Below are 12,961 nucleotides of genomic sequence, written 5' to 3'. Positions count from 1 at the left end.
CGGGCCCTATAGCAATTCTTAGTTCTATACTTAAATTCCAAAATGGTTCCATGTGGCAGTTAACACATTTTTACGACAGGCGCTACTACTTTTAAATCCTTATTGATTGTTTTTTTTTAAACAAGTCTAGAGGCTCTTGATAAAAACCTTCTTTTAAAACGGATAATAGTTTTAATGAATGTCCATGTCCGTTTTCCATGCAACGTATAGACCAGTTGACAAACTGAACTTCGGTAACAGAAAACCGCGTACCGGCATTTGCTATAAGACAAAACTAGAGCAACTCCGAAATACAAATTTGGTAAAGTGAATAGACCGTAGTAGGCTTCTTGCTCGAAAACAGTTTGTCATTAAATTTGGCTGTTTATGCGTTCCAACCAATACAAGAGTGTTTATGTTACAACACCATACTTTGACATAATAGTAAATCTATCAAAATGCCCATTCATGTTAGTAAATATTATGATTGGTTGGTTTGGCATCATAATTGATGACATATTTATAAAAATGTGCCGCATGTGAAGCAACCGAACATTGGAACATTCGAAGTTATACGAGCAAACATTTTTTTACGGCATCTTTTAATGGTTAAAACTCGTCATATAAAAACCGAATTCGTCTCATTGTCAATGACTGAATGTGTTTATGTCTCAACTACGTCATACAATCATTGTATCATTATTTTTATAGGCCTATTTGGTCATACATATGGCGCGCCAAACTGTAATTTATTTGGAAAGTCATAGTTTTAAATAGACATATCGCTGTAACAGTAATCATTGCTATTAAAACTACAGTATTACAAATATATCTTAGTTTTATTGAGCAGAGACGCCAAATAGTACGGTACTGTATGTTATGCAATGATGACAAGTTTACAAACCAAATAATTAATGCTTTGATAGTAGGCCTATTCTAATTTGTCCTGCTAACTTTAAATTACTGTAAGAAGTGTCTCTGTAGGCCTAAATGATGCACGTAATTGTACATTCATTAAGTCGGTTGTGAAATTACATTTCAATAAGACCAAAGTGTTCTTTAAGTAAATAAATCAAGCCAGACTCTGATGATTCACGATATCAATAACAACAACTTAAGGAGCATTAACCTAGATATTCGCTCGGGTTTACACCTTTTCTATTGTTAGACTAAAAGTAGTAAATTTTGGAGTACCTGCACCACGTTGCGTTGTTCGTGCGGAGGTTATAATAAAACATAAATAATGGATTCATTGTATACGTTTGAAATTGAATTATCATCTACATCCTGAGTAATATTCGTGGTAAAATAATTAGAACTAGAGGGTACTCCGAGAGTACAAACCTCCGCCTACTGTAAAATTCCCCAACATAAAATGCCCCCTGAATATTTTTTTTTTACATTTTTTTTTATTAGTTCTAAGTGTAAATATGTTAACTGCACACTACAAAGTTGTGGATGACAGTGTGGTGTAATGGTTATGTATCCAGCCTCTCACAGTTTGAGATCGCTGGTTCAAGTCCCACTGAGGGTTTTTTTTTTTTTTACTATTTTTTTATTTTTTATTTATTCTTTTTTTGTGGACATTGATCTTTGACCCTGACCCTTCAAAATTTAACCACAATTATATGATGTGTCATTGATCATTGTGGCTAAGTTTGGTGAGAATCGGATCAAAACTGTGGTCTCTAGGCAGTAAAATAGTTTTTTGTTAGTTGTGACCTTGACCTATGACCTTTCCCCCTCAAATTCGAACTCGTCCGAGCTTTTTGGGCATAGATCATTGTGTCCAAATTTGGTTAGAATCAGATAAAAACTGTGGCCTCCAGGCTGTTCACAGACACACACACAAACACACAAACACACAAACACACACACAAACATACAGGGGTGAAAACATAACCTCCTTGGCGGAGGTAATAATAATACTGTATAATCCAAAATATTATTTCAACCGAAAAATCATAATTAATTTAATAAAATCTCGAATACGTTTATAGTAAAAATATAATGACTGAAAATAGTAAAATAATGGATTGTACGGTAGTTTACTACAGTTATCAATACGTATCGATAGTTATGGATAATATAATAGCTCCAATAATGAAAACTAACTCAATGTAAATATTATAAGATACATAGATTCAGTAGGTCTGTTAAGTTCAAAAACACCTCATATTTAATAGACTACCATTATTGGAAGTGGTTGCCATCATCAATGCTATGAATGATCTCAAAATAATACTTTCTGTATTCGTCACTTCAGTACGGGTAGGCTAACTAAGAACCCCCCCCCCCCCCCCCACATTTTGCATTCATCCTAGTTACGGAGTTTTGTTGATTATTAACCAAGAAACATTTACTTTATACGACATTGATAAAATATAAGCACCTACCTGTTTAAAGTATTTGACATCGGTTTAGTATCCGCTATAAAATAATATCCTCGTAAATCAAAGATGTATATTAATGTTCCTAAGCTAAATGCATACAATGGCCTACATATCCTACCCGAGTTATGTTGTTGCGGATGAAACGAACTGTGTCAACCTACTTCAACAAAACAAAAGGTTGTGAACAATTAAGACGCTAAGACTGAAAACTAAATGGGTTGATGAATGGACAGATCGATAATTATTTGTCTAATAGAAGTGAATGCGAGGCAGACCCTAGAGAAGGCTGCGCGAATTGTTAATTCTATTGATTCAATCAAACGATAATTAAACAAAACTCAACGGCCAACAATATACACAGACACGATTCGAACCGTATAATGTTTGTCAGCCAATTCTATCATACGATACAACTGTGTGATATATGCTATGTGTGATCGGTTCACACCGCAGTTGGATTTTGTTCATGAAGAAAACAATCTGGATTTGAATCCAGGAACCGAGCAGAGCAGAACATAAAATGAGTATGAGTAGCGCCTGTGTTGAAACTTCACTATTTCGAATTTGTATATTCTCGGTCTTTTCTAAAGGCATCCGATGATGATTAGATGGATCAAATAAAGATCCGAAACGTTGAATTATGGCTTGCCTATCGTTATTTAGTTTCAGTTTTATAATATTTTATTTTAACATATTCAGTGAATTGGCATCCGATTCAATTTTAACCAAATTCTATATTATTAAAAAATGTGGAAGGGAAATCAAGAGATGCCGGCGTGAGCTGGCATTAAACTCAACCACTATAGTTGCATATTTTCATGTTTTACCAATCTATATCTGTCATCAAAAGTCCACATGACAGCAACCAGACGGCAATGTAAAGAGCATCACGATGAATCGTATTATAAAACATTAACCCCATCATCCATGTAGTTACATGCATGCCTGGTGTGTACTGTTGCCCAGCAATAACATCGTAGTGTCAGTTGATGGTCAAGCTCGTTTGGATTTGTTTCAATACAGCTATTATGATCGAATCTTAAACTGCGCTATTTCAAAAATATGAAAAATAAAGATTAATAAAATCAAACTTTGAATTAGACTACTTTGTAGTTCTAATAAAGTTAAATCACTTCCGAAGGAAAACAAACCGGAAAAAAATTTCATTTATAAAATGACAAAATATGGTTAAATTCAATCAAAAATGCATTGGGCAGCCAATTTGACTATTTTTTGCCTTAAATTACAATTTTGTAGGTAAATACATTTTTTTTCGATCCAATTTTTGGTCAAATAATTATTTTTTTAGAGGGACAATACATCTTTAAACATTCTCATCTTCTCAAGTGCACATGACAGTCAGAAACCGCGGCGTTAATCATTCAAACAATTAACGTTATCAGAAATCAACATTCATAGACTGGCACATTACACCTGCATCACAAATAGAGTAAGGAATACATTAAGCTAAGTATTTAACTAGAACATAAACTGGTATTGAAGTATCTGAGTGGGCATAGCGACTAATAGTAAGATGCCTATATCTTACTTTTCTATTTCTGCTATTCAGACCACCATCTCTGTTTCATGTGTTACGTCAGCCAATGCTTGATTAACCAAGAAGATTAGAGATAACAAGAAACAACGCTTGAACGAAATGATTTTCAGAATTTGCAAAAATGCAATGGATATTGTGTTCTTATAATGCACCGTCTCAAAAAGCGAGCGCAGTAGACCAGAGATGTAACACGCACAGTTCTTTTTACGAACTCATGTGATGTACCCATCCATATATGGAAACGATGACATCATATCACTACCATATTTGGACACATCAAGCTTTTTTTTTGTCAAACTAGTTTGACAGTGTAGACAGTGCATATGAAGTTTTCTTAACAGAACACTCCTGAAAAAGTCATGGCAAAATGGATCAAATCGAAAATGTAAGCCTACATACCTTAAAATTAAAGTTATATATCAAACATCTTTTTGTCTCAATTACCCCACAAATACCGTATTAAATCATAAGTATGCGCCATACTTCTGTTTCAGTTAAAGATAATGAGTAGGTCTAGATGTACGGGGTTGCAGTGTTTGCCTCCTGTACAGTGCTACGAACAAAATCAAGCCTTAGATTCTGTATTAAAAAAAGAAGTATAATGAATTCGAATGATTCGAAAACGTATTCAAATAAGAAACAGTAGCTTAATCCATTAACTGAAAAGAGTATAGATTTCATTTCTGTGACGTCACTGGAACTGGATCTTTCATAACATTCGTCCTTCTACGGGTCCGGTCGCCGTTGGCAATGTTTAACGACGAGTTGTAGTTATTGTTTACATAATCTGTATCGATTGACAAAGATATTAAATTGTTGTTACTAAATGGCTACTTAGTAGTAATAAGTCCTTGCTTTGTAAAGTAATCATGTTTAGCATACTTGTAAGACACAGATACTTAACAAGGAATAATGTCATTTACAGGCTCAAAATAATACCGAGTAATATAGCTTGTAGGCATACACATTTATACATATCAAAAAAGTATTCTAATCTTCCTTCCATACAAATTGAAATTGGGATGAGAGCGGTTAGAAGAAACCGAATTAGACTCAATAGGGTAAGTAAAAATTCCCTTTTTGATGTCTAAAAAAATAATCATAACATTTTAATAATAATATGCATATTCTCAGTATACTGTTCACCTAGCATTTATATTCTGCCCTAAAAGGAGATGTTTATGAATATTAATGTGGAATGTTAAATCTTAAAAGTTGATAGAAAAAACAGATAGGCCAAAGATCAAAAATACTTATTTTGGATTGCTCTTTTTTTTATCAAAAAGTTCGGAATTTATCAAACGATGAGGGCGGTTTTTCGCGGAAATTCACATACACACCACACAAAACACATGTCATGATCGGCGTGTTTACATTTTATAAGTTCCTCTAAATAAGCCAATGTATTACTAAACATCGAAAAGCAAGACAATACAAACCTTAGCATTCATTACTGTATTAGTGGTGTAAATCAAATATTGTCATGTTGTCGATCATAGCCTAGAACAAAGAAAAACGGCCAGAAAAACTAGCTAGCTAGTCTAGGCTAGGCCTAACTAGGGCCTAGGCTAGGCCTAGGCTTAATTACTACTACTAGGGTAGGCCTAGACTTACTTACTTGTTTCCGGAGCTCAGCATTTGCAGGATCCGGAGGCTAGGCTATGCTATATATTGAAAATAACATTGTATCTCGACGCAAATTTAAAATAAAAAAATTTATTAATTATTCCAACTAACTCAACTGCTGAATGACAGGAGCTCACAGCTCCTACTACTAGTGGGAAGGCTTTAAAGTTATTATGTAATCTATTATATAGATATTTACGATACCTACTAGGCTAATAGGCATGCGTCTTGTGCAATCTTTATTTACTTTAGAAACGCATCTGAATGAAGTGAACAGCTGGTCAGAAGAATAAAAATTGATTGTTTATGAACTAAACATCATTCATCATTGATTGTTTAGTATTAAATGATTTGAAATGTCGAACAATCAAGACTCGGCAAATGGGTATGTTTATGTTTATGTTTTTTTCATTCAACCCACTTGTACCAACCAAAGAATATTTTACCAACCGAACCCCCCATAAGAAACCAAAACCAATGCTAATTTTCTATTTCCTTTTTCAGTGATGATGATAGCGAAAACACTTTCAAGTTGCTTGTAGGTAAGAAATTTTGTTCAGTTAAACCCAACAAGATTGAGCTGTTATGCCGGTCACAATGCATATCGGCCGCCAGTCATTTCGGCCGCCGGTTATGGAACACCCAAAATCATGATAGGCACACGTATACATCCTTTTTGACAATTAAGGCGTGCCATAGGCCTACGTTATTAACAATATTGACGATTCAGACGGCCGAAATTAACAATACATATTTTGTATTTTTTGGCGTTTCATGATTTTTGGTGTTCTATAACCGGCGGTCGAAATGATCAGACACTATGCCTGGGTTCTATTTATAAACAAGAGAATAGATGAGAAAAAAATCATCAACGAGTTGAAAAAAATAAATCAATTAAAAATGTCTGTTTTCTTTTCCATAGCCACAGATTGTCACATTGGGTATAAAGATAAAGATCCTGAACGTTGCAATGACTCGTTGGTAACATTTGAAGAAATATTACAACATGCAAAAAAGAATGAGGTATATTAGAACCCTCCTTTAGGAAATGCTATTCGAAAGACACTTTCCTGTGATACTAACAAACATGTTTTAACAGTACAGTACAAGCAATCCCTATTAAGGGTATACTTTGCTGGGTCCTGAAATATATCCTAATAATTTAGGTTCTGCTGTATAGATACCTGTAACAGTAAGTGACCAATTGTGTAGATCCTTACCTAAATTTCTTCAGGCAACTGTAGGAATTAGTGTGTAGGTTATATATAAACAATGCCTGGTGTTAAACATCACAAGGCCAGAACCTTACTGTACAAAAAGAATACTATTAAATCATTTCTACTAAAAGAGTATTTTTCCAAAGGTTGATATGGTATTACTTGGAGGGGATTTATTCCATGAAAATAAACCATCCCGGAAAGCAATGCACGGCGTTATGGCACTCATTAGACGATACTGTATGGGAGACAAACCAATCCAGATTGAGTTTCTCAGTGATCAGTGTGTGAACTTTGCATCATCAAAGTGCGTCCTATCATAAGTAGTTTTCTAATGTAAAAAAAATGTATTAATCTAAATCATTGTCCAAGCCATGTACAGAGACTAACATTTCTCTCATACTTTCTGACATCCATTGATACTATGGTGGAGAGATTGATAGTCAACTCCTAACCTCATGGTAAATCAGTCAAAGCATCTATTTTCCTAAATTTGTTGGTACTCGTACAATGTTGATGGCTGAATATATTTATACACTAACTAAAACTAAAGCTCTTTTACAATGTTATCCCCTATCCTTCTGATGTGCCTTCAAATAGAGTTTCAAAAGTCAATACAATTTTCGTATATTTGTATTTTAGATTTGCACATGTGAATTATGAAGACCCAAATTTAAATGTTTCTATACCATTGTTTTCTATACATGGTAATCATGATGACCCATCTGGAGTAAGTATCCTTGGACCAATAATTTATTCAATAAATGTTTTCATAAACTCCCTTCAGAGTATTTCGTTGCAGTATGAAGTATTTTCTAACAAAGGTTTTGCTAAGGATCAAGATAGGAAACCTGTAGAAAAATAAGAAGACAAAATATTCAAAAGCCTCATTGCTGATGAAAGAAAAGAATGCTACAGTCAATTGGTTGTACAGTAATTATTATTTTTGTTTGTAAGAGCAGTTAGGTAACATGTGTGCTCTGGACATACTTAGTGTTGCTGGCCTGGTGAACTACTTTGGGAAAGCAACATCGTTGGAATCAGTGGAGATTTCGCCAATTCTACTACAGAAAGGAAGAACAAAGCTTGCTTTATACGGTTTAGGTAAAATAAAGCTCTGTGTGCCCATATTTGGACATGATGATGTCATATCACTATCATATTTGGTCATATCACTACCATATTTGGTCATATCGCTACCCTGTTTGGGCACATCACACTTTTTTGTTCACATAAAGTTTGCTAGTGTAGACAGAGCTTAAAACAATTGCTAACAATCTTGCCAGTTTAACAGTGCTCCCATGTCCCTATAAAAGAGGATTAACTAAAGCACATTTCATTCGTCTACAGGTAGTATACGTGATGAAAGGTTACATCGGATATTCCGTGATGGAAACTTGTCCATGCTGCGGCCAAAAGAAGACAAAGACTCCTGGTTCAATGTTCTTGTTTTTCATCAAAATAGGTTATCTATCAACTATTAGTGCTATTTTTGTTTTATTAGAAATTTCTAGTAGTAAGCCTAAATAATAAATGTAAATATCGTAAACAATCAGAAGGTTAGGATGACTTGAATTTTCACTCAAAATCTACGCAGGTCGAAACATGGTGAAACTAACTACATTCCTGAGCAATTCCTAGACAACTTTCTTGACCTCATCATCTGGGGTCACGAGCATGAGTGCAAGATTGATCCAAGTTGGAATCCAGAACGCAAGTTTTTTGTTAGTCAACCTGGAAGCTCAATAGCAACGTCACTGAGTGAAGGAGAATCCAAACAGAAGTGAGTTTTAGATAAATTTACAGACAGATTCATAGAATGACAGCTGTCTGAGAATGAATGTTAGAAAATAAAGATTTTTACTTTTTGTAATTATTAAATAATATTCTATTTCCTGCCTTCTATAACAGACTAGCCCTAACAGAATTTTATAATTTTAATACTTTATTTGCATCATATATTCTTTAATATAAAAAGATACTTGAACTTATAACCTTATAGTACTTGAAGAGACTAAGATCATCTATATATGCGACATAATCTAGTCTAAATAGACTAATGAGAAATGCCTAATATTGAGAGTATTGATGTCGTAAGAAAATCTCTGTTCCAAAATTTAGGGGTAATTTTGTTTTTCATTTTGGTAGGCATGTGTGCTTACTACAAATACGCGACAAAGCCATGAAGTGTACCAAGATCAGACTGGAGACTGTCCGTCAGTTTTACCTTGAAGAAATTGTACTGAGTGAGACGAGCCTAGATCCAGTTGATAATGTTGAGACATTGAGAATCTACTGCGAAGAAAAGGTCTGTTTTCATAATATGATGCTTATAATTTATCACATTGGTGCAGCTTCACCTCCTTCTTTGAGCTTGAATCTAACCCTAGCCATCAGTACCAGCTTAGTGGTCTAGAGATATGAATACCAGGCTAGTGTTCTGGAGATTGTCGGAATGATATAAAAATAATATGGATATTCTCAATTATTTTAGGTTGAAAACCTTTTAGACAGAGCTGCTGAAGAACACACAGGAAACCCCAAACAACCAAAGAAACCATTGATACGACTCAAGGTACAGTATGTAACTCATTATCAACGTCATTATACAGTACAAATATGAATTTTGTTCAATTTACACAGGGATCTAAACATCTGTAGATAGTCTTGTGATAGGAAATAATAAAGTGGATAATCTGAGGGAAAAAATTATCATTTATTGTTCTATTTAGATTGACTATAGTGGTGGATTTGACGTCATAAACAATCCTCGATTTGGACAAAGGTTTGTGGAAAGAGTTGCAAACCCCAAAGACATGCTTGCCTTTCATAGGAAAAAAGAAGTAAATGCCACTAAAGGTGAGAAAAAACATTGTAATTCAACATATCCAATTTCATTTCTTCTAAAAAGGTGTTCAAATGGTATTCATATGGATTATGGGTCATTTAAAGCCCTTGAAAATAAATGTTTACCATTCATATTTTATAGGTAAAGTGTGTAAAGAAGAGTTGGATAAGTTTCTAAAACCAGAGGCATTAGACTCGACCAGAGTTGAAGATCTTGTCAAACAATACTTTGAGGATGCAACAGAGGTAACTTTTAGATTAGATGTCAAAATGATTTACTGCAGAAGAGAGTACTTGAATTGACCAACATGATCTGGGGGAAAGTTAAAAAGTGGGGCCACAGCACCATTGATCGGCGCTATAAAATTGACATCATCATATTATCAATAGATCATGATTACCCAAAAGAGTAATCAAAATGTAGGTACTGCAGTAACTGCAATAGAATATTTTCGGGAAGGTTTCTAATTTATACTAGGAATTAAAGTGCATAATGTAAGTTTGTATATGAAACTGTATTTGTTCTAATTTTACTTTCAAAACTGTTTAAATAGAAAAACCAGCTTCATATACTGTCTGAAAAGGGATTAGGAAAAGCAGTGGAAGAATTTGTAGACAAAGAGGAGAAGGAAGCAATTATAGAACTTGTACATTATCAGCTACAAAAGACGCAGGGGTATATACATAAACGACAACCAACAGAAGAATCTATAGATGATGAGGTAAAACTGGTTAGGATTATTTCAATAGAAACTCGCCTTGTGGACAATATATAGTTCTATATATATAAATTTATTTATAATAAGGGTGAAGGTAAGGAAATCTGTGAAACAAGAAAAATTGTACAGTATTAAGAAAAAATTTAAACATGGAACCTTCTGCTATATATGTTGACATGGTATGGTTGAAATGCGATCGGATTGCAACTTCTTAACACCCTTGGCATCGTACAATGGTGGAACCAGGGAGTTGTTATTTAAATAACAACTCCCTGGTTGAACATCACTAATTCAATATTTATGCATATTTATAACACGTCTTTTGATGATATACGATAAACTAGGATTGCTTTTTCTTAGATACAAAATTTGAAAACTGAAAGAAAAAAAATGTCCAAAGAAGAAGTTATGGAAGAAGTTAGTACGGTAAGCTCTAAACAGGTTTAAGTGGAAATTTGTAAAGTTTTTTTATCAGTTACACAATTTCTTTATTACCTGTTTGAGAATAATCTATTTTTTAACACTGTTCAAAATTACAAAATGTTTCAGGTTTGAGATACAGTAGAGCCCTATTAAAGAGAGACACCTTCTGAACCCAACAATGTGTGTGTAATAATGTACCTTTGTTTACATCAACAGGTCATGGAAAAAGTAAAAAAAAATAGAGAAGACAGAGGTGAAGAATTAACAGGATTCAGTGATGACAATTCAGGCTCGGATAGTGAAAAGGCAAACACTACCAGAAGAGGTAGAGGACGTGGTTCAAGAGGAGGGCGGGGGTCAAGAGGTGGCCGTGGGTCACGTGGAGGGAGAGGTGCCAAAACTACTACATCAACTCGTGGGTCTGCAAGAGGAAGGAAAAGTGCGGTATCAACTGGTGGCTCCATTGTAGACTGTATGTTCAATACAAACTGTTTATAAAGAGAGACATTGATATTAAATCACAACATATACATTAGCAAACATTAGCCATAATATTCAAAATTGCAGGTACTCCCTGACCCAACTTCTTGACCTACAACATGTCTTCTTAGATATGAACTATAATTGTACACATATGGCTAGTGTAGGGGGTTTGTGTTATGGTACAGTATATCACAGCCCTGTCAAATGGATGGCTACCTCCTCAAAATATGATTGAGATCATCTTTGATGCGTCTGCATAATACAGCATAATATACAAATATATCTAACCCTGCAATTCACAAATCATTCCCATAATCTATTACTACTGGGCCCAAATGTTTGCCTCCTAGAAACTTCTTATCAGTAAAATGATGTTGCAACAATTGTACTGTACATCCTCCATTGTCTTTTTCTTTTAACAGCATTTACTGCACAGATAACAAGACCACCTAAAGGAGGAATTCAGTTTGAGGTATGACTACTAAATTACTAATCAATTTATAATGTAATTTGATGATAATATTAATATTGAATATTATTTTTTTTAAATATTTTTATCTTTCTAGGATTCTGATTCTGATACAGCATTATCTACAAAACAAACTGGGTAAGATATTTTAATAGATTTCTTGTGTTTATTTATAAATCCAAAGGCAAATTATTGAAAAAATGACAATGCTGTGGGTATCAGTGGCTGGATCTCAATAGAGATACAAAAAGAAAAGCGAAAAGCTAAATCAAAACGATAAAGTAAAACAGCCAGAAAAATTAGCAGAGCTTTCGAGCAACACTAGCTCTTCATCAGTTTATTTATAAAGTATACTAGTTAATTTGTATTCAATAGTGATACTTACTTTTTGTGTCCAAAAAGTTGATGGTGTTTTTCTTTTTCAATTTTAGAGCTATAAGTGATTCAGAGGTAAGTAAGAAAAGTGTATTTCTTCAAAGGAAGTAATGTAGGTTGCTCTATCTATTTACAAACCCTTTCATTCATTAAAATACTAAAGCCTTGTCTACACTATCGCACTTTAGCATGCTAGTGTACACTGCACTGCCCCTTTGAAACACAACCTTATGTTGATCCAGGGTCCATGAAGTTGAACTTGGCATCTGTAAACTTGCATGTATGGTTTGCAGAAGCTCTGCACACACTAGCAAACTTTGGAAAACTTTTCTTGAAAAACTTGGAGTTTTTTTTAATTTGAAAATCAAGTTTACAAAGTATAGAAGACTTCCTACAATGAATAACTCATTTGGTTATACACTGCATTTAAATTAAAGTTACCTTTGCACAGTGACAAACACTGGCAATGGTTTGGAATTACTTTTTTACTTGCTTATGAGCCCCTCATTTTTAGAGTCTTAGAGATTCCATAAAACCAGTTTCACTGCTCGTTTAAGTACTACTGTTTTTATGTATATTCATTATTCAGGAAGAAGATTTCTTTTCAATGCAGAGCGCTTCAAAGAAACGAAAGAGATGAATGCATTTGCTGCGTTTTGCACTCTCTGCCAAGTTGTCTCAGCACCAGTGACAATATTTCTCCATTTAAATATTATATTGCTTGCTTTTTGTCCAACATTTATTAATTATATAATACAATAGAATTATCAGACATGTTTTGGCCTGGAAAGATTTTTTTGTGTTATACATTTTAATGCCATAGTAAATAGAAAAAGTTAGATTTTGATAAATAAATCTACTGTATATATTAT

General features: G+C 34.0%; 1 protein-coding gene across 1 annotated transcript; it reads left to right on the top strand.

The window, feature by feature from the left end:
* Positions 1 to 5,291: 5,291 nt before the first annotated feature.
* Positions 5,292 to 12,915, top strand: LOC140056206 (double-strand break repair protein MRE11-like). The gene is made up of 20 exons (XM_072101500.1): positions 5,292 to 5,396; positions 5,809 to 5,941; positions 6,061 to 6,098; positions 6,479 to 6,579; positions 6,920 to 7,080; positions 7,416 to 7,503; positions 7,736 to 7,877; positions 8,124 to 8,238; positions 8,371 to 8,556; positions 8,922 to 9,081; positions 9,268 to 9,348; positions 9,506 to 9,632; positions 9,763 to 9,866; positions 10,175 to 10,342; positions 10,700 to 10,765; positions 10,979 to 11,234; positions 11,668 to 11,717; positions 11,812 to 11,852; positions 12,146 to 12,164; positions 12,679 to 12,915. Exons 2-20 carry the CDS (start codon positions 5,913 to 5,915, stop codon positions 12,727 to 12,729), a joined length of 1,983 nt encoding a protein of 660 aa, XP_071957601.1. The 5' UTR covers positions 5,292 to 5,396; positions 5,809 to 5,912; the 3' UTR covers positions 12,730 to 12,915.
* Positions 12,916 to 12,961: the final 46 nt, after the last annotated feature.

This window comes from Antedon mediterranea, chromosome 8 (genome assembly GCF_964355755.1).
Source record: "Antedon mediterranea chromosome 8, ecAntMedi1.1, whole genome shotgun sequence".
In the NCBI taxonomy this organism is placed as follows: domain Eukaryota; kingdom Metazoa; phylum Echinodermata; class Crinoidea; order Comatulida; family Antedonidae; genus Antedon; species Antedon mediterranea.
The sequence above is the reverse complement of the archived record's forward strand: the minus strand, read 5'-3'. Positions and strand labels throughout refer to the sequence as shown.